The sequence below is a fragment of the Podarcis melisellensis genome (genome assembly GCF_964234715.1).
Source record: "Podarcis melisellensis genome assembly, chromosome: 1".
NCBI lineage: Eukaryota > Metazoa > Chordata > Lepidosauria > Squamata > Lacertidae > Podarcis > Podarcis melisellensis.
In genome coordinates, this window is record NC_138528.1 from 109,050,276 (window position 1) to 109,073,554 (window position 23,279).

Genomic DNA, 23,279 nt, shown 5'->3' on the forward strand with positions numbered 1-23,279 from the left:
TGTGGCAAATTGGTTCTCTTTATTCACCCTTAGTTCTTAAGATTCACTGCTATTTATTGTTCCACTTAATGTTCTTTCTAGGTATGAGCTTATACACCAATGGCAATATAAAGATATTCTCACAGCTTATCCATTCACAAATCCTGAGTTCCCCAGACTCACCTCCTGAAAAGTTTAGTTTGGGCACTGGGATCTGCCCTATATATTTTGCTGTGAAGACAGATGCAAAGAATTCATTCAGCACCACTGCAATCTCCTTATCCTCCTTTAGGGTCTAACCACCTCCCTAGACTGCTGCCTGCTACTAATATATTATCTTGTTGTTTTTGGTCTTAATGTTTTTAAGCATTTTCCCAACTCTTCATTACTTGACTAATTTTTGCCTTGTATGAAATGCTCACTTTGTACTACTGCATACTTACATCCATGTGGCACAGACTTGTGGCTTTTGAGCAACAACTAAAATTAGGGGAGAAAGACTTGGAGTGGGGGGTAGAAAGAGGGACTACTTGAAATCAGACAAGGAAGTGGCCACCAGCCTGGTCTCCGGTATCTCCTTCTTACTTAACACGTTTTTTTCTTGTACATTTACTATGATGTGTGTAAGTAAGGAGCAAACTGCATAAACTTACAAGCAGTGTGTGGGAAGGGGAAGGAAACCACATAACTTTACGAGAAGAAAATAACAGAAGACTTGTCTCAGCATATTGGTTTCAGCAACATCCTGCAAGGCTAGGCTGATGCTTCAAAAGGCCGAATAACCTTTGAATCGAACAACTGGAAGGTACCACAAGGGGGATCTACTCCAACCTGATGCGATGCATGAATCTTCTGCCCAATGGGGGGTTTGAACCCACAGCCCTGAGTTTAAGAGTCTCATGTTCTACCAACTGAGCTAAAGGGCCCGCTGAGCCAGTTCCCAGAACCAGCAGTTCCACAATGGTCTCAGAACCCCAATGGGGAGGATAGATTAAAAGTTGCATAAGTGAAGAACATACCTGCACTCTTGCTGGGAAAGAGGCGGGGAGGAGTGAGATGGCCTGTCACAGGGAAAAGAGGAAATCCATTCCCTAGAAGACAGCTTTAACAGGTGGGAAAATTCTAAGTGGCATGTGGCAAGTGTGCCGATATGTACACACACCCCTAATTTTATTTTTATGAGCAGCTCCACTGGTGTAGAACACAGATGATATACTTGCCCGAGGAATACCATACTCTAAGCTGCTGGACTTAGGAATGGAGAGCTGGGGAGGGGAGCAATCATGCAGGTGCCGCAAAAGACCGAACTACTACATATTCCACCTTGCAAGGTACAAAGGAATTGCCCCTGGCACACCATCAGAAACGGCAACTCATTGGATCATTATACAAACAATAGCCCACAATAGGTTATTGTTAAGAAAGCCTCATAAGCCTCTGTCATTTAAGTCTCACTTCACACGGAAGTTCCTGGAAGAGAACACGTCTATACAATTTCAGCCTAGCAATCAGCAAGACTATCCTTTGTTCTTGGCTTACCCTTCAAACAAGTGGACACACACACACCTTTTTTGGTTTTCGACATTAGAACCCACCATGTGTTTAAAAAAAACCTTCCTTGCCACTAACTAAAATGATGCAGATTACCAAGACAACCCAAAACTAGGAGAACTCACCAGCTCCCTCTCTCTCTCTCTTTTCTGAAATGGTGGTCCCTACATGACCAACATTAGCACAGCTTGAACCAGTTTAAGCATTAGATCTTTACAGCATAGAATGCAATCCCAAAAACTAGTATTCTTGTCTCCCAAAACCTAGTGAGAAATATAGGCTGAAGTAGCAATGCGGGGGGGGGGGGGGATGGGAATGGCTTTGTTTTTTTAATCCAGCCGCATAATCATACCAACAATAAAATTACAAAGAAGTGGGTTTTAAGGAAGGCTGGTATAAAGTTTAAGGGGTAAACCATTCAGGATGAGGCCCAAATTGGTGTCAAAAACTGCCTTAGCCATTTAGAAGTATGAGGCTGAGCAAACCATAATTCTAATAACTTGAGTTTTAGGCCTTTAAAAACACGGGCCCTTTAATGTATCACAGTGATCTGAGGGTGCAATTGCACTGACAGTCTGAAAGAGGAAAATCATCTATGCACCAGACATCTTGTCCCCTGTAAATCAGAACAGGATGGTAGAAAGGCAAGTGTGAAGTTTACACCGCCTGGGCCAAAATTAGGCTTCCCTCTCGTGAGTATTACTACTAAGAGGCAGCATTTCTTTGCAGAACTCCAGTAATGCAATACTGTAGAGGTATAGTGTAAAAAAAATGAATTTGATGATGACTCAGTCCATTTAGTCTGAAGGAGAGGTTATTTGGGGAGAAAAGAGAGCCTTTCCCAGCTTTTTCAAGGTGGGTTTTGCTCATCTCCTTAAAATGTGCCAGTAGAAGTTGCTCCTGTCCACTTGGAGAGCTCAGAGAGTTTATTTTGAGAACGTTTCCAAGAGCTAAAGTCAGAAGGAGGAAGAGACCTGGGAAAGTTTTGAGCACAACAGAAGTTAATCTCTTTGCCAATATGCATCATTTTAACAAGTGATGGGAGAATTTTTTTATTATTTTTTTGAAGAGGCAAACACATCATCTTCTAAAACTAGATTGTCACAAGTGACGCACTTATAACTTCCAAAGTTTTTTTTTTAATTAATAGCAACTGTAAATTTTGCAGGAGTAACCAGTTGGGGGAGGGGGGAACCTTCAACTTTCCCCACCAAACACTGGTTCCTTTAGTAAAATTCTCATGAGCAGCTCACATTTCTATTTTACACACACACACACACACACACACACACACACACACTTTATATAAGTGTTTTATTTGTAACCTATAACTTGGTCCTTAAGACTATTGAGGTGTCAGCTGTCAAGTTGAACTTGTTACACAAACTTTTCGCTTCAAAGTTATAGTAAGGCCAATTTATCTTCTTCTCAGATTCTTTCTCTAGAACACGAAACATGAACTTTCAGATACAAATACGCACTCACTGCACTTAGTCCCCCAAGCTGCGTCATGCATGCTTGCACATCACTTTAGCCCTCTACATTTCACTGCTGAAAGCTGAAGGTGTCAATGAACTCCAACAGAAAACACCAAGGATTATGTGAAATCATCACCTCTGGGCTCCAGCAGCTCTCCATCTAAGCCGCAACTAAACTGGACATTTAAAGCAGCAACATACCGTACTTTTCCGTGTATAAGACTAAAAAATAATGTTAAAAGGGGGGGTAGTCTTATACATGAGGGCAATCTCCTCCCATTTTCTTAATTTTGAGTCCCCCAAAATAGGGGGAGTCTTATACACAGGGGCATGTTATACCCAGAAAAATACGGTACATTCTTTAAACAGTCACGGCTTCCTCCAAATAATTTTGGGTGCTGCGGTTTGCTACAGGTGCGGCCATTATTCCCAGAGTAGGTTAATAATCAATCCCTCTTCGCAGGGAGTTCTGGGAATTGTAACTCTCTGACGGGACTAAGGACTGACCGTCAACACTACCCATGTGCAAGGAACACACAAGTTAACTTGCTACTTTTCAGGGTTAGGATGTACTGCAATCGGTACCAGGATGTACTTTAACCACCGTAAAGGTAAAAGGACCCCTGACCATTAGGTCCAGTCGTGACCAACTCTGGGGTTGCTGTGCTCATCTTGCTTTATTGGCCGAGGGAGCCGGCGTACAGCTTCCAGGTCATGTGGCTGACATGACTAAGCCGTTTCTGGTGAACCAGAGCAGCGCCCGGAAACGCCGTTTACCTTCCCGCCGGAGCGGTACCTATTTATCTACTTGCACTTTGACAGGCTTTCGAACTGCTAGGTTGGTAGGAGCTGGGACTGAGCAACGGGAGCTCACCCTGTCGCGGGGATTCAAACTGCTGACCTTCTGATCGGTGAGTCCTAGGCTCTGTGGTTTAACCCACAGCGCCACCCGTCAGCAAAAATGTCTGGTGCTACTTTGCTTGACAAGGAAGTAGGCACGGACTTTTAAAACCAGCAGACAACTTCTGCAGTCGCTCCCTGTATTCCTTTCCGGCTAACTGAAGGTAGCATTGACAGGAGAACATATGATCCATTGGCAGAGAGAATGTGCAATCCCCGAGGCATTTGCAGAAGATACTCTCCAGATGTAAAAGGATACAACGGCGCTGCGAAAGAGGCACACAAACGGCTTCTCATTTACCTCCATCAGCTGGCTACCTTCCCCCACAAGAGAACTGAGGCTGATTTAATATTAATAGGGTGGAAAGAGCATCCAAAATTCAGCTAGATCAGAATTCTATGAAAAAAAGAGTACCAGGCAACTAAAGGTGCTATCTTGCAAACTGTTTGTCACAGTTCGGCTTTCTCTATCAGAGAAATAATTCAAAGAATTGGACGGGACACATACACACATGAGTTAATATGTCATCGCACAGAGATTTTACCATGTCAGCCCCATCTACCTGGTCAACCTACAGAGAGTGTTAGCAGAGCCTAGACTGCAATTATACAGCCAATTTAAAGTACCAGAGACCTGATTGTAGCTTAATGTTTGCATTCCTACCCTCACACATTCTGACTTGTTCGAAAAGGAGGAGCTTGCCATTCACCAAAACGTATTTTGAAAACCACCATTATATAGGAGGGGACAGGAAAACGATCCAGGCTAGCAGAAAATGTTTGTGAAAGTTAATGATCTTTGCAGATGTAGAACAAAAATGACTCTCTTTATAATAAATACCCTGCAGCTTTCTTCTTTTTTTAAAGGAGGGGGATGTGGTTTTCTAACCTGGCAACCTATGCTGGTCTGACACCAGAGTAACTGAGCAATTTTGTTATCCAAGCCACTGTAAAATGAGAAGAGATTTATTCTTCTGCCATGGAAGAAAACTTGGGTTTTCACAAAAGGTACTGAGCAAATTACGCTGCTCAACCAATTCGGTGAAAGAGGATTGCGACAGGATAGGATAGGATATAATTTTCACATTAATTCCTTAACTTTTCCTCTCAGCCACAGCGCAAGGCCTGCCACAATGAAATCTGCTGCTGTCAGTGCCTATAAATGTCTAAGAAGCATGGCTGGAAACCGGGTATTCATTTCTCACAAGAGCACACAGACCTAGGAATTCACCATTCTGCTAATTGTTTCAAAGCAACGCAAACAACTGCCAATCGCGAACAAGTCAAGCTGAGCAATGATCCAAAGAGACCGAGAGAATTTGGTGGGCGGGGGAGGGGGACTGTAAACTGAGATGATGCTTAGTGCACACCAGGCCAAAGGAAGACAAAAGCTGCTAGGCCTCAAAATCCATTTACTGAATTAAATGGCCAGGAGGGGCTTCCTTTGAATAACAACTTTAATCTTCCAAGAATGGACTCCAACTACGTTTTAGCTAAACAACTGGTATTATGCAATAACAACTGAAGCAAACTGGCAAGAGCTGCTGTAGCAGAGCAGCTATGGGTGTGAAAGCTTGGAGCTCCTGATTTAGGTAATCTCAGCCATAAACCCACTAGGTGGCCTTACAGCGAGCTACTGATGCAGTCTCAGGCCCCACAGCTGCATAACAAAAGATCTACTTAGTTTTACTTATTTCATTTTTAATCCTGCGGTGTCCTTGTGAAGACCTCAAGGAAGCACAGGCAGTTCTCACCTGCCCTGTTTTGTCCTCACTACCTGTCAATTTCATGGCTGTTTAGCTTTCTAAAAATACAGAGTTAAAGAAAACTCCCAACTATTGTGTTATAATATGAGGGGATAGTAGGTAGGTAGGTAGGTAGGTAGGTAGGTAGATGATAGATAGATAGATAGATAGATAGATAGATAGATAGATAGATAGATGATAGATAGATAGATAGATGATAGATAGATGATAGATAGATAGATAGATGATAGATAGATAGATAGATAGATAGATAGATAGATAGATAGATAGATAGATAGATAGATATAGATAGATGATAGATAGATGATAGATAGATAGATAGATGATAGATAGATAGATAGATAGATAGATAGATAGATGATAGATAGATAGATGATGATAGATGATAGATGATAGATAGATAGATAGATAGATAGATAGACAGACAGATGATAGATAGATATAGATGATAGCTATATAGATAGAAGATAGATATACAGATAGATATAGATATAGATATAGATACATACACATACATAACACATATTTATACATACATACACAGATACATATTTATTTATACACACACACACATATATATCTACATATACACACACATACCATTTTTAGCATTACAACAGTGAGCCCCAAGGAGCATGGGATTTATAAGCTCCTTCCTCGTCTTCACCTTGCTTTCAGTGAGAAACTATGAAATCCTGGTTTAGCAGCAAACAATACTGTTACTATTCTATCTGAACCTGGTAAACAATGGTTTGCTAAAAACCATGGTAGATCTGCAATCCTGGATGGAAAACCACGGTTGAACTTGGGCAGAACAGCATACAATGGTTTACTGCTAAAATGGGATTGGAATTCCCTAATCATGGAAAGTGATCAGCAAGTTCATAAGGTCAAGGCTTCTTCCCACCGATCAAACCTGTCACTTACTGTTCCATTCTAATGCATCTTTTCTTGGGTTATCCTTTAAACTGAAGGGGCAGGGAGCTTATGTTCAACTTCTAATGTAAAACTGCATTGATTCCCAAACAAACACACCAAATTTAATTTATATCTATATAAAGAATTCCGAACAAGAGAATTGAAGCAAAGGCCTCCCCTCCCCTCAGCTTATTATTCTAACTTTTACATTTTCCAGATCCTTGTTAGAGGAGTAAAGAGCTCTCTTGCCAGCTCACACTGAAGGTGTTATGTCCTCTCAATGTAAATGAGCATGTCACCTGCCCCACCTTTGATTACGAATCACATAGCACACAACTGAACAAAAAACACCCCAGGCGAGGGATGAATAAACCGCAGTGGAGAGTTGACAACAGTCTTAGAATTAATCACATCATTTTGACATTTGCACTGCACACATTTCTGATGCTAGACATCTCAGAACAAACTGCAGCCAAAAAGGAGAACCTGGACATTCTCCCCTTGCTTTACTAAAACCATACATTCCAATTTCCCCTTTTCTTGTGAGATTAAATAAGAGCTCTGCGGGGGGGGGGGGAGTCTTTGAAGGATGTTGAAATAGGAATTTGTATGGGTTTATTTTGCATCTTGGCAATGAAATAGTCAAACCAAAACACATTAAAAGGAAAAGTGCTAAAGGGGGAGGCAGGGAAGAGAGATACAATATAAGCTAGCACAATTCTCTCCCACCTAGTAAAAGCCAATTTGAGGCATAAATTTGTAATCAAAGCATCTAAGAAGTGTGTACTTAATGAAGTGTAAGACTATTCTCACCGAGCAGAAACTGTGTAGGGTTGAAACTATGCTAATGTCTGTGAGGGCATTTGCCTTTCAGGGATATTTCTGAAAACATCCAACCTTCTTACTTCCAAGAAACGAAATCTCACAGGCAGCACTGTCAGCTGGAAAATTTCCTGCACCCATGTTTTCCTTTGGAAAACTGGCATTTCCTAAAATTAACTAGGAAGGTATGGGCGGGACCTCAAGTAAGGCTAAACCATGGTTTAGTGCTAAGTGCATGTGCAGGAAGGAGTCCCAAGTAAGGCCTGTAATTCACACATTTTCGTCTCTTACGCAACCAGGAGAAGACCTTCAGTAGAATTTTCTTGGTTTCTCAGATTCTTGGTTTTTCACCATGTACAAACTGGAGATTCTGGTTTAAAACCAAGAAGCCAAGTTGGCTTGTTTTTCTTCTCTTAGCAGAGTCGCATTCCAATGAAAACAGAACTTCCAGGTAAAGCTTTGAATTTGCTTGAAGATAAAGAATTAAGCCACATTAGCAGTGCAATCCAAAGCGACCCTATGCGAGTCTATTCAAAAGTAAGTTCCCATGAGTTTGTGTGGTAATTACTGCCAGGTGAATGTATAGGATTGCCGCCCAAGTGATTTGCTGTTTTTCCTTGATCAACTATTTCAGGTTCAACTATTTCTGAAAATTACTGGAAAATTGAAATATGTCAGCATTTTTGTTTTAATTTACTCAACATAGATTGAACATACTGTATCAGATCTCAAGCTACTTAGAGCAGTGAAATCCCCCCCACACACACACACACAAAAAGTTTCCCAGAACTTCCACATCCTAGGCACGCCGTATTATACCAAAACTGCTGGGTTAAGTAGTAATAAAGAACATAATTCCACCTGGCTAATGAATGCCAAGGCACTAAAGTGACTGGCAAACACTTCAATTATTTTGAATTTTATGGAAAGAATACGGCTGCACAGTCTTGACTGAAGTACCGTAACACTAATCACCTTTGTTTGCAAATGCATCCCCAGTCAGCCATTTTCTTTTACCTGGAACTTACGATTTCTGCCTCACCACACCAAACCCTTTTCCTCGGGTTAGGCTGACAAACGAGAAGCGTTGCCCAGCCCACTTCTGCAGTACAGCCAAACGAGTACAGATCATAATAAGCACACAGACCAGAACAGTCTTATACAACTGAAGTTTGTCTTGCAGTGATTCTGGCAGAAGGTCCGCTTTAGTATCTTTGTTTCGCTTAAGAAGTAAACATCCTGCATACAGTATTTGCTTTCCCCGCTTTGCCTACACGATTAAGTAGCAGGAAGTCTAGCACAGGTTTCCCCAATCTGGTGAACTCCAGATATTTCAGGCAAAGACTCTCATCAGCCCTAGGCAGCATGGCGGTCATACAACACAACAGGGTGGCACCAGATTGGGGAAGGAACAGAGTGGGAAGCAAGATACATGGCTCCATTTCACATACAGACCCCAAAAACAGACTACTTCTTGGTATCAGGAGCACACGATTTCTCCTTGCCAGCTGACTCTTCGTAGACAATCCACCCAACCACTCCTGGCATTTCAGGCAGAAGAGAGGGCTGTGTGGTGTGCAAATTGTAATAAAATACCACTGCTGTGCAGACAAGTCACCAGGGTGCAGACCAGCAGCTGTGGAAAGACTGGACATGCCCACATTCAATCTGCGAAAGAAAGAGGAACTGAAATTGGCCCGACTGGGGGGCTGCATGTTCCGTCAAAGTAATCCAGATGGATTCAAGCAGTCCAAAAACTGCAGGGAGCTACAAAGTAAACTGGGCTCTTATGACAACAGGCTAGCTCCCTGTTTTTGATTTTGTAGTATAATCGATGTCAACAATTCCTCTGCTTAATTGTATTATGCAGCTATCAGCATTTACAGTCGCGCTCAAATAAAACCCTTCTGAAAACAAGTCGGGAATTTGCAATCGGGGGGGGGGGTGGCAGTGGTGGTGGTTTCTTCTTCCTAGATCCTTTCCCTTTCTTGCCTTTCTTTCCCTTTCACTTCCCCTTTGGTGGCCACAAGATTAGCCATGCTCTTAGCAAAAGAAATTCTCTTAGGCCATGCATGGAGAACCTGCAGAACTGAAGACGTGGCTGGACTCCAACTCCTATCAACCCCAGCCAACATGACCAAAAGGCAGGTATGATGGGAACTGTAGTCCTGTAACATCTGATGCCCTACAGGTCCTCACCCTGTCTTCGGCCACAGTTGCTTTTATGGTTTGCCATGCATTTACACCAGTCTGGAAACTAAACTAATACCCATGCACCTCTTACCTGCGCTACATCTTGTCTGCACCCACTCTCATACACAAACACACACAAAGGCTTGTGCACAACTGATGTGGCAGTTTGCACACACAACTCACACTGTGTTGAGAACCTGGAGAATAGCTGCCAACTGGGATAGGCAACATTGGGCGCAACTGAAAGACCAATAGCTTAGACTTGGGCTGTCTTCACATGTGGAGTTCATCGCGTTAGAGCAGGGTTTCCTAAACTTGGGTCGCCAGCTGTTGTTGCACTACAACTCCCATCATCCCTAGCTAGCAGAACCAGCAGTCAGGGATGATGGGAATTGTAGTCCAAAAACAGCTGGAGACCCAAGTTTGGGAAACCCTGAGCTAGGTTGTGGAAGCGGCAAAGTGATTTTTTCCCCCAGGAATCCAACGGCACAGAAATGAGTGCTAAACTTGTTCTACGTTCTATTCCATTAGCTTTTCTGGAAGTGGCTTTTACACTGTGCGAAAGCTCAAATATAATGTGCAAAGCAACAGGGAAATGTCAGGGAAACTAAATAAACTGCAGTGTGAACGCCGCCTTAGCATAAGCCAACTTCATAAGTCGATGAGCACAGCTAGGTGACAACTACCAGACATACCCATCTGTGAATGTTCCCCCAACACTGTGTGCTATTCACTGCAGAGAGCCGTTTAAAGATGAGTCCTCCTTGTTCCTTTCCTTTCGAGAAAAATGGATCTCTCTTCGGAATGCCCCTGGCTGGAAGAGAGAATGTGTATCTGTACTCTAGCTAGCAGAGCCAAGAAAAATCCTGGGATATTCTCCTCTCTCCACCCGCAAGAGTTCGCCAAACATGGCCCTTCTAGCGGTGAAAATGTCTGCGCTTAAAACATGTGTCAACAGAAGCTAAGGCACGCCGTCCTCAACAGACCCTAACACTGCATGTTAAGTGGCCGCGCAGCCAAAGCTTTCGCTGAACCTAGAAGTCACAGGCACTGCAAACCATCCGCCGCCACCAGAAGCACGCAGCTTTGAAGTTCCAAAAAGCAGGGAGAGCTCGGTGCTCGGATTCCGTCACATTCTGTTCTTTCAGTTCTAAAGCACACAAAGACCATTTGTTACTGCTCTTATGGAGAGGCGGGGTGATGGAAATCCTAAATAGGCTGCTTTATCAATTTTTGGGGAGGGGGGGTTAGAAAACAAAAACACAGCCACAGCTTGTTTCAAGCTCATCTCGGCCTGCTGGTTCACTCTAGTGATATCTCTTGTTGTTCACTCTTTCGATCTGGCCGCCTTCCTCAGTCAAACAGGAAATTTAAAAAGACAATTGAATTGCAGGTAAGGCCGGACATTGTCTACTGCAGGCTGCGCTGTAACATGGAATCGCTGCTGTGCCACAAGAGAGTACATATTCTATTCTATTCTATTCTTTATACTGTAAAGTGGTACCTTGGGTTACAGACGCTTCAGGTTACAGACTCCGCTAACCCAGAAATAGTACCTCGGGTTAAGAACTTTGCTTCAGGATGAGAACAGAAATTGCGCAGCAGCAGCAGCGGGAGGCCCCATTAGCTAAAGTGGTACCGTACTTCAGGTTAAGAACAGTTTCAGGTTAAGAACGGACCTCCGGAACTAATTAAGTTCTTAACCAGAGGTACCACTGTATTTATATTTATATTGCCCTTCACCTGAAGATCTTGGGAAGGTTGCAAAAGATTACATATTCAAGGTCGTTCATTTCAGCAGAGCAGGGGTGTTCCATATTGCCTGTTCGCTTACACCCCTGGTGTATAACAAGGTAAGGTGACCGCCTCAGGTGGCAGGATCCACAGGAGCAGATCTGGCCTCCCAAGCAATGCCCACTGCTGCTGCCGTGGTGGCAGCAATGTGCTCTTAGGATGCTGGATCTGCCACTTCCACGGCAGCCCCTCTAATGCCATATTTACAGCAGCATCTTGGCCAATAGGTCTCCTCCCACCTCTAGGGAGGAAAGGCAGAGCTTGCCGTCTGGGGTCTCCTGGGCTCTGCACCAACCTTTCTCACCAATTCCACCCCCCAAAAAACATACTTTGATTGCCACTTCAATTGTTGGGTAAGGTTAACTGGATCCCCCTCTTTGTTCCTAATGTAGATCTTTATTCCCCCATCCTTCTTCCTAATGTAGCTCTTCCCCCCCTCGGGGGGGGGCACCATTCTGTGGTTCGCCTCAGGTGCCATAATGTCTCGGGACAGCCCCGCTCTAGAGAGTATCCTATAAACGGAAACTTGCACAATGAAAACTTTTCCGGAAAACCTACACCACTGCCTGCAGCAATGCGCGGTGTGTTGAAACTGAGGAAAAAAACAGAATGAGCCTGGCCTGAGGTTAAGCAGCTGAGAGAGATCATTAGAGATTTTCTTCCAAGTTCCATTTTTTTAAAATTACAGAAGAAGTATGTGGGTTCAAAGGAGAACCTGAAATGCCTCTTCCCACCTTTGACCAGTGGGAAGAGTTACAGAGACACAGGTGCCATCACTGTCATAGTGACAATGAGCCATTTTGGGAGTAAGAGATAAGGAGCTGAGACCAGTTCCTTCAAACACTCCTCTTGTGCTCAAATTTGTCCCCCTACACACCAGCTGAAAGAGGAGTGTGATAGGAAAAGAACAGCCCATGCATTACTACTTCTGAGGCATGCACTAAGGCTTGAGAGCTCCTTTAAAAAGCAACTCCATTATATTATTAGTTGCCTGCTGAGTCACTGTCTTCCTCCGCTTTAGGTGAGGAGGATGAGAACGCAGATAAAGTTGTAACGATTCCGTAAGAGATGAAAGGAAAGAAGTCCTTACTCCTTGGCACAAACACACAAAATATAACATCAGAGTAAAAAAAATGATGTTGTGTTCTGTTTTAATACGGGAGGAGGCCTGCAGAGCTAACCACAGCAACAGAAAAAAGGAAAAGGGAGTACATCTGTATTTTACAGAACAAACAGAAGCCTGGTTTTCCATATGCCTTTGATATGTTAACACCTTTCAGATCTTCTCTCTCTCTCTCTCTCTCTCTCACACACACACACACAAACAAACAAACACATATACACACAGAGAAATGTTCCATACTTCATCTGGTGGCATCAGAAGCCACTGGGCATTCGTTCTCCACTCTACAGGGAGATTTCTCACCCCTGAAATCTACCAGTGGAGTGCATAAACCTTTGATGCAACGGGGAAATGATTCACTTGCCATTTGTGAAGAGAGAGGGGAAGTACGCATGGAATTGAGCATTTTGCACGCTCCAAGTGGATGATGGAAAGACACCGTAAGTGGCTAAGAGTTTATCACTCTGAGCCGCTGGTTAGTGGTTGGGCAAGCAAAGCCGGATGTTCAGTTTAAATCACACATTTGGCAATCTGTTTTATAGGCTTGCCTTTCCATCCATTTGCAACACAGTACCATTAAGAGATGAGACATGGGAATAAAATCTGGGGGGGGAACCATGGGTCGGGGAAGAGGGGCAGTGGAAGGTATTAAAGCAGCATGCTATATGGTCTGCAAATCTGCTTCTTGTGCAAGATTAGGGCAATGGGTGAAATTCAACATCACCCGTTTACGAACGTTTTGTCTGTGCAAGCATTGTTGTTTGCCACCTCCCCTCCCCTAAGCGCTCTTCTCACACCACCACCCGGAGCCAATTATGGGGGGCACAGGGAGAGGAGGAGAAAGCACCATTGCACAAGCGGAGGTCCTTGCAGAGGGTTCCCACTTACGGGGCTCGTTAGTTGAATCCTGCCCACTATTCCTGTGCTCCAGCCTCAACCCTCACACCCACTGTCAAGGGGAACCAGGGAGGATTAAATGCAGAACACAAAGCAATATCCACCTCAAAATCAGAGAGCCAAACTGGAAGAAGACCATAAGGCCTAGCATAATCACCAGGTGGATCCCAACCCAGGTGCAATGATTCTAGGAACATAAACTGGAGGGATGAGGAATGGCTTGCGACTTTATTCTTCAGAGCCTCTGGTACAAACTTGAGCAGCAACTTCTACGCCTCTGGAATGTTCTGGATCTCTCCTGTGGCTCAAGGTCGGCTTCGTCCAACTCTCACAACCCACATGGCAGCTGTACTTTTAAAAATCAGCCAGGGTCAATCTTCTTAAATGCTGAAAAAACTACTTTGGGGAGGAAGGAAGCAGACCAGAGACCCACGTGTTCGGAAGAATCTGCTACTAACAGCTAGAACAAGAGTTCAATTTATGGGCCTGGCCAAAAGCCAGGAGGTACTTCCACAAGAGGTCCACGGCTAATAGCTATCCACCTCTGTATACACTCTGCAGTAGTCCAAGTAGGTTTTTTGCCAGGTTGTGAATATTCATTTTAATTACCACACTCCTTCACCCATCTGAACAGTTTAATATTAAAAGATACAGTGAATGGGTTGCAGTGAATACAAAGCAACAGCAGCTGTTAAGAATAGACTAAAGAATAGCAGACTATGCTCTGAAGTCTAACAATGCAGTCCCCCTACTAAAGCCAAGCATATTTTGGCCTGTTCAGTGCCTGAATTGACCGTCCAGAGCCCCACATGACGTTCTGTGATGAAAGAAAGGCAGAATATAAAACAAAACACTGAACTTAGTAAATGGAGCAGTAAAATCTGGGGAGGTATTTTTTTCCTGGCAGATATGTTAGAGCATCACTGCTAGGAGGTGTCAGGAGAAACAGGCAAGTTGAAAACTCTGAACACCCACAGAAGAATTTCCTCCATCATGTCATACTGCGATGAAAAACAAGCCACTTCACTCCCTTCTATGTCCCACACATCTTTCGCACTAATGCACTGGTTCATCCAAGAAAATCACCCGTGAACCAGCTTCAACCTCCTTCAACCTCTGTTTATATATCAAAGAGTGAATCAGGTGGTAAGATCATCTGAAAAGGCCAGATGTTCTTGACTCATCCTGGGATAAAAAAAAAATAAAGTGATTGTGTTAATAACACAAGCAAGTATCACGACCCACAAATGACTCTGTATGAAATACGGAACGCCTCACTGGGAGTTGTTAGCTCAGGTTAACAAACCTGGAGTAAAGCTTGATAGTTGACTCCTCAACGCATTCAGCCTCCCTACTCCAAAATCTCTACCTCATTCCCTGTGCTTTTCAACTCAGACTTGAAAGCACTGAAATAAACCCAAAACCCCATCCGCAACATTTGGAAATACGCTTTCCCTAAGTAAACAAAATACTTCGCTGCTGCAGTTTTACTGTTATTTTATATGCCCATTGTACTTTATGTTTTTATTTTTTAATTGCCATGGGATAATTTTTTATGATGAACAATATAGATATTCCATACTCCACACTCCAGTCATGTTATGTTATACTCCAGCATGAGCCAACTGTCCTAAGTTACTACTTGTGTATTTCAGGGCCTTTAACCTTAGAGCAGTTGAAGAGCAGAGGTTTTCTACACTCTTCCTATAATACTTTCAAGACAGGGAAGGTTCTAATGTGCCTTAGCAGTTATGGACACACTATGTCATGGGTAGGCAAACTAAAGCCCAGGGGCCGGATCTGGCCCTATAGCCTTCTAAATCCGGCCCGCAGACGGTCTGGGAATCAGCGTGTTTTTACATGAGTAGAATGTGTCCTTTTATTTAAAATGCATCTCTGGGTTATTTGTGGGGCACAGAAATTCATTCATTCCCCCCGCTCAAAAAAAAATATAGTCCGGGGCCCCACAAGGTCCGAGGGACAGTGGACCGGCCCTCTGCTGAAAAAGTTTGCTGACCCCTGCACTAGGCCAAGTAAACCTTTGAGAGGAATTATGTTAATGAAGCTATGAATTAACATGATAATAAGTATGGGGGAAGAGGAGAAAAACCATGAACTCATCATGATTATCCGAGTATCAGGCAATTCAAACACTTGCTAAGAATCGTGCGAGGAATGGATGAGTTCATCTCAGCAATTATGATCACAGTCCCTCTATTTTGCATTAGATGAGAAATAAATTAAGGTAAAACAGCTAATAGACTATGTTTCTAGGCATATCTACAGTCCCAAGATACCGCAGAGGAGGCAGTGTCTTATATTCTACTATAATATTTAAAGTGTCAAAGAGTTAACTAATGCATTCTGTGTCTACCCCACAAGAGTTGGGCACCCTCCTCACCCAACAACAAACTTTTGTGGGTGTAAGCAACAAACCCTTCTTTATATTTCCCCAGGGGTGGAGAACCTGCAGTCGTTGCTAGGATTCGCATCACAGTCCCAACCAGCATAGTATTTACCATTTTAAGACAGTTTCAAACTAGTATTTTATACATGTCCGTTCTAGGTCATCGTCTATCCTCCTTTGGGGAGGATAGGATACCTACATCAAACAAAAAAAATATTCTATTTTTGTGTGTGTTAAGCATGTGCTCCTACAGATCATCTAGAAAGGATGCCAACCTGCTTCCATGGAACCAACAACTGACATGCTCCAATATGTCTATTTAAGTATTCAGAGAGAGAAATCTCTTTCCCTAGCATGTAGAAAATACATGCCCATCTACCTGCAAATCTGCTTGAAAAGACAAACAAATTTATTATAGTATAAACTTCCACGGACTAGAGTGCACTTCAGCAAAACATGAGGCAATTCTTAAATTCCCTGTGCCGGATGGTACAAAAAAAAAAGCATATGCCACAGTAAAATTGTCTTGATTTGTTGTGGCAAACAAAACTAACTCTCTGAAAGTCGTCATTTCCACCCCAGCCCCAGCAATCATACAGCTCTAGTTCCCAAAACTATGACAATAAGTATGCCCGGCAATTGGAAAAAGTTGTTAAGACTCATTCCAATGATGAGCCTATTTTATTTTATTTTTAAATCTACTTTGCAACTAAATGGGCACATCTTGGACAAAGTGCTCCTGTAATAGGCACAAATCAGGCACATACGCACACTCACGGGCAGCTGGTACACAGAGTGCAAAGTTAAGACCAGGAGCTGTTCATCAGATACTCTTAACGAGTATGAAATCTGAATAAAGATCAAATGCATATTCAAATTTACTACTTAAATCTTTTCAGGAAATTATAATCATCTATGGGTCTCACTTCTGTGCCATGAAGCCTTGTTTGCAAAATGCGAGGAGGAGCTTTATGGGGAAAACAAACTTGATATAAGGTTTCTTTTATTTAAAAAAAAATAGACTAAATGCAGCTCTCTCCGGAGAGGTACTGGAAAAATACTAGCCCCTCCTCCAGTTAATTAGCCTTCCAGGCTGACTGCCAGTAGAAACCTCCTGTCTTTTCTCACTGGCATAGCTTGCAGAATAGGGAAAAGGAAAAAAAAGGCAGCAAGGGACTATAGTCTAGAAATGAGAACCTTTATGCCCCTTTTCTCTTTTTGCTCATCTCAGTAGATAACTGAAGAAAAAAAGCCTCTCCCCTAATTAATGAGCATGTCTACCTCCCCACTGATGGTGGGGGTGCAACAGGGAGGGTCAAAGCACCCCCACGCATCAGAATTCGCTGCAGCCCAAGGCCTGTGAATTGCTATACAATCCAGGCCACGGAACAGAACCGCTGGGTGTGTCTGGATAAAATCTATCTGTTATCATTAAAAATATGAAGAACACCTCAGAGCTGTCTAACGAATGAGTTGAACCAAGAAACCTCGTCCCCTCCCCCCCTCACGGACTAAAACCTTCCGCGTGAAATACGTGAGTGTGGGGAGGGGGGATTTTCCGCCACACCGACAGGTGTGTATGAAAAGCAACAGAAAGCATGGAGGTGCCGCGGTTCAGGAAGTGAAAGGCAAAGTCTTTGGCAGCCTGAGCCGACTCTCGTGTAGCAGGTGTGGCACAAATAGGGCTCAGCTGGGGAATCAGTTTTCAGCACCACAACAGACTCCCAGAATACAAAGCAATTAATAAAAGCCCATAGTGTCGTTCTACTCCCTCCTCACTGACCCAACATCGCATGCTCAGATGGAAGGTGCAGTCTACTTGACTCCCCGTCAGGCTTGAGGCCTGGCTTCGTTCATTTTCGGCGTCACCTACCGGACGCTAAGCCTGGCCCTTGCTCTATGTAAGCAGCAAACCTTTCTTAGAAAGACACATTTCCCAGACGTTTTCTGACACAGGTTTGCACCGGTGCAAGGGGCCACTTCCGTAGTCCTCCGTCTCCTGGCATCAGTGGCAAGATGTTGCCAGGAGATAGGAGCACTTACCAAAACAATGGGATGCGGTCTCCCCGCATGCCAGCGTTGAATAATATATTTTTGCTATAACATGCTGCACAGGGATCAGAGGGCAAAGTCTGAAAAGGCAGCAGTTCTAATCTCATAAATTGCCTGAAGGCCAATCCACCCCCTTATGTTTTCTGGGCATCGGTCAGCCTTGTTTGCTGCTCAGGGATCTCTTTCCTACCTTGCTTGTATGATCCACAACTATGTTTAAACCTTGTATTTTCCAACAGAAAAACTCCCAGGGTCCCCTATGCAGGACGTGGAAACATAATATGCAAATCTGAACTTTAATAGCAATTAACTAAAGGGAAGGTGAGAATTCATTACAAAAGGAAAAGCACTGAAACCAACCACAGTTTCTCTTCCTTTTCACCATAGCTGTAAAAGTTTGCAGACAACAGCAAAGAGGCCGTAACAACCAGATCATATCAAGATGAAACTATTTTAGACTAAGACAGCAATGCTGTCCTTACTTAGCTGGGAATAAGGCCCACTGAACTCAACAGGGCTTACTTATGAATAGTCCAATACAATAAATAGATACAACATTTTATATCCTAGATTTTTAAAGCTGAATGTTAGGATATCAAATTTCATCAACTAGTAGTTAATTCATTAAACAGAGATCTAGAAAATACTAGTTAAGCATGGAGAGGAAAGGAAAGAAATGCAAAAGTTTCTTTGGTACAACTCAAAACACTAACCAACCTGCTCTCGTTGTCTCTTAATGAGGTAACTACAAGCCAGAAAAAAACACTGTTAAGAATAATTAAAAGATTCAAGAGTTAGAAAAATGTACTGAAAAATGTACCATCTTAAATTATTCATGCTGCATTCCCATTCACAATGTTGAGTAAGTATGCATAGGAACAGTTTTTACAACCTAACTAGCAACATCTGTCTTGCATCCTATTTCCTCTATCTTTATGCTGACGTACATAGTACACTAGCCTATTGACCATATGGCATCAAACATTTGATGACCCAACAAAGGCATATCCCATATAACATTTGACACTTCTTGTAGCAGTTCTGCCATCTAGTGCCAACAGTATCACCACGATTTGGCGTGCACGTCATATTAAACCATAATTAAAAATGAATTATGACTCTCTTCTCCACCGTTCCTGCTGTTGCACTGCAGATGAAGCAAGCCAGAGTCTAGTTTCCCATGTTCCCTGAAGCTGAGCTCATGGTTTGTTTCTCTCCACACAAACTACAAACTGTAGCCTAGGTCTGTCCTGGGTTACCGCTCATGGTTTGTTGGGAGAAAAAACAAGTCATGGGTCAACATTTGGATACAATGACAACTAGACCATAGCTTGTTTTCTGGAAGCAGGAGTGTGGGAAATCGTGTCCTCCTCCCAGAGCGCACACATTGCGGTCTGATCATCAAGGCTGACCTCACTGCTGTTGTGAGTGGGAGCGATTGGATAGCCACAACAACCCAGTTGGTGGACCCTTGGTTGCTGGGATAATTCTGGCCAATGGGGTCATTTCATACATTAACCGAGGGGCCTTTTATATACCTCTGCACGTTGCATTGAGTTTCCTCTTTTCGCCTTGTGCATCGGATCACCCGCCCACCCTCCCTATATTTAGGGTTCATTATGACCTTGCTATGCCGTCGTGGGTCATCTGTTCTTGGGGGCCCGGTAGGAATTCTCCCATTTGGCTGATTGGCTGGTGCCACTTGGGTTTCGCCTGCTGCATAGCAAATCGTCACAACTTTGTAAGGTTTGGCGGATAGGCACTGGTTCAATGGTGGTGGAGGTGATGTGGATAAGCTGTGCCTGCCCTTCCAATGCTAGGGTATTCCGTTAAAGGAATCCAGGGGCTCGCCTTGCTTTTGTCCAATCCCCTTCCAGGGGTTAGGGCCACGCTAGAGCCCCTGGGAGCATTTGGGGTGAGCTAGAGTCTGAACCTGGTCCAATGCTCCCCCAGGATGTTTTCCCGTATTGACGTCTGCTGGAGTCCAGGTATCAGTGCTGCCCTGCTGAGGTCAGGTGCAGCTAGTCGGGAACCAATGCCTAAGCAAACCACTCATGATCTGTAATCAATAAAGTTGTGTTCAAAATTATGCCAATAGCCTTAAACTAAATTCCGTGTCAGTTGTGTCTTTATTTATTGAGGGAGGTCTTGGGATATTAACACGCAAGAACTTTTACGAAGCAAACAGTGCCTCCCACACTGTCAACCTTTAATAGCATCCAAGATCTACCAGCTGAGGAAGGTCTGCTTATGCTACTCTTGCACACATAAGTATTTCTGCACAGAGTGATTCACTACCGCAAGTGTGAGGAATCTTTGGCCCTCCAGATGTTGCTGAACTACAACTCCCATCATCCCTTGCCATGGACCATGCTTGCAGGGGCTGATGGGAACTCAGCAAATCTGGAGGTCCAACACCTGGTACAAATCACCACTAGCATGAGGTCACCACCTTGACACCTTCTTAAATCCATACCCCCACGTTTCTGCCTAATACATATACCAAAAGAGAGGCCATTCTATCATTTAAAACTTTAAATACACCTCTCCTGAAACTGTGGATTCACATCAAGTTCACAAAGCAGCTTCTGTCCACAGAGTATTGAGATGTAATTAGTCTGGCGAGATGATTTAAGTTGGTATTAATCATACAACTGGAATAAAACCAATATTAATTCAGCATACAGGGCACTCAAATCAGGTCAAATACCCAGAGGGGAGAAAAAGTGGAAATATTAACCCTACAGATGTCATAACAATCTGCCACTTAATTAACAAGTAACTAATTATTAACATCTTCACTCAGGCTCTCTCCATTGCACCCTGGAAACCTCTGAAAAGAAAAGCAGTTCTATAACAGAAAAAAAGCTAAATCTCTCTCAGTGCACCATCTATCCGGCAAAAAAGGGGGAAAAATCAAGTTTGAAGAGGCTTTGCTTGGTTGACATGAGAAAATTCATTCCTAGGGGCAACATGTGCATCTCCACACATAAAGAGTCCTCTGTGGACCAGTTATCAAGCGCTACCATCAAAGCTATTTATGTGGCCCATTGACCATGCTTGTTAATATCTGAATGGAGCCAGTCATCCTGTGGTGTCATTCAAAATAAGTTCAGCCATTTTGAGTAGCTATTGGATTTGTTGCATTTTGAGTAGCTGTTGTCCGATTCTGCAGTTGCCTCCCTTACCATCACCACCGCCAACACTGTGGCTTTAACTACAGCCCACTTAAGACGAAGGTGAATCTCTTATTCTTCATGCCATAGATTGACCTATAATGCCACCCACTGAAGGCTTATTAAAAAACTTAAACCACCTTAGGAACATTGTTCTGAGATAGTAGCTCCTGCTTACATTCCAGGGCTCCTTCTCCCTTGCCAGTTTCGCATTCAGGTACATACATCCCAAACTACAAATACAAAGACCTCTCCTTGAATCAGCTGTGAATCATGTACGGACACTTAAATCACTGCTTTAATCTGGAGGGGTGGAAATGTTGCTTTGAAATGAACCCCAGGCAAGGCAGCAATCGGGAAAGTGATCTGCTGCTTGTGCAAGGGTAAAAAATAAGCACACAAGTCTTACTCCTGTATCCCCCTCAAAGTGGAAAAATGTCATAAGAAGAAGTCTTCAACCACATCCTCTAGTTTGGAGCGCACATATCCCATTGTTGTTTTTTAATTTTAGTATTATGACTAGTAAATGTTGTATCATCTGTGGAATTTTTTTTGATGGTTACTAACTTCTTACAATGGGGACACAGGTGGCGCTGTGGGTTAAAGCCTCAGCGCCTAGGACTTGCCGATCGAAAGGTCGGTGGTTCGAATCCCTGCGGCGGGGTGCGCTCCCGCTGCTTGGTCCCAGCGCCTGCCAACCTAGCAGTTCGAAAGCACCTCCGGGTGCAAGTAGATAAATAGGGACCGCTTACCAGCGGGAAGGTAAACGGCGTTTCCGTGTGCGGCTCTGGCTCGCCAGAGCAGCGATGTCACGCTGGCCACGTGACCCGGAAGTGTCTCCGGACAGCGCTGGCCCCTGGCCTCTTAAGTGAGATGGGCGCACAACCCCAGAGTCTGTCAAGACTGGCCCGTACGGGCAGGGGTACCTTTACCTTTACCTTTTTTAACTTCTTACAAGTCTGTATAGTTAAAGCTATGGTTTTCCCAGTAGTGATGTATGGAAGTGAGAGCTGGACCATAAAGAAGGCTGACCGCCAAAGAATTGGTGCTTTTGAATTATGGTGCTGGAGGAGACTCTTGAGAGAGAAGACGACAGAGGATGAGATGGTTGGACAGTGTTCTCGAAGCTACCAACATGCATTTGATCAAGCTGCAGGAAGCAGTGGAAGACAAGAGTGCCTGGCGTGCTCTGGTCCATGGGGTTATGAAGAGTCGGACACGACTAAACAACAACAAGCTTCTTACCTAAATGCCTGTCAGGAGCAGGTCGGCCATAAAGCTCAAATTGATTAGAGCATGGTGTTGATAACGCCAAGGTTGCAGGTTCGATCCCCATATGGTACAGTTGCATGTTCCTGCGTTGGCAGGGGGTTGGACTAGATGATCCTCAGGGTCCCTTCCAACTGTACATTTCTAATATTCTATCAGGCCTACCTAGAGAGCACAGCAACTCATCTCGGTAGATCTGAACCCTAGGAGGAAGCAAATCCATCTAGCAGCCCTACTGGGAAAGGGAGAGAAACACCAGCTGTGGCATGTTGATGCTCCTTTTTCTGTGCATGGCTGCTGCTATTGTAGATAAAGGGCTGGAGTTTCTTGCTGTAGATGCTTGTGGGCAGCAGTTCATGGTGTGTGGGGAGGTTGGATGGATTAGAGGGGAAGGGGGAAATGTTAAGTTACTCAAATGCCACTGAGGTCTATTGGCTCAGAGTGTGGTCTTCTTTGTGCAAGAGGCAGAAGAGGGAGGAAGAGGGCTATTGCAAGTGAAAAACAGGGTGGGAACTGTTGCTAAGACCACTGGTTATTTAATCTATTTGAATGTCTTGGAATTGTAGAATTAGAAGGCACAACATCATCTGGTCCAACGCCCTGCAATGCAGGAATATTTTGCCCAACATAGGGCTCAAAAAGCTGAGATTGAGAGTCTTGTGCTCTACCAACTGACCTATCCCAGCTATCTTGTTTGCTTTTACCTAGGTATTTGGTTAAATTGGAAATGCAATTTTTTGTTACTGCAGTTTCGCTTGCTTACCTTATGACTGAATTTTTGAGATATTGCTTATAGGGCTTGCTAATACGATTTTTGCAATTTCTGTATTGTTTTTCCCTGCTTATTTGTATTACTTTGTTCTCCGCTCCAAGATTGAAAACATTCAGTGAAGTGCAGGATATAAATACTGTTAAGTAATAACACTTATTATTGTAAGTATTTATAATACTTAA

The 23,279-nt window shown here is 43.6% G+C and overlaps 1 protein-coding gene across 6 annotated transcripts in view; it reads right to left on the reverse strand.

Annotated features, from left to right (window-relative positions):
• Nucleotides 1-23,279, reverse strand: part of STK39 (serine/threonine kinase 39) — a 110,424-nt gene that overhangs the window by 69,134 nt on the left and 18,011 nt on the right. Inside the window, exon 1 of one of the 6 annotated variants that reach the window (XM_081923436.1) lies at nucleotides 17,743-17,806. The exons of 3 other annotated variants lie outside the window; for them this stretch is intronic. In XM_081923436.1, the coding sequence (XP_081779562.1) occupies nucleotides 17,743-17,761 (19 nt within the window). In that variant the 5' untranslated portion in view covers nucleotides 17,762-17,806. Of the gene's footprint in view, nucleotides 1-6,274; nucleotides 6,327-17,611; nucleotides 17,634-17,742; nucleotides 17,807-23,279 lie in introns of those variants that run through there. 2 more of the 6 variants (XM_081923437.1, XM_081923435.1) reach the window with 2 other exon arrangements.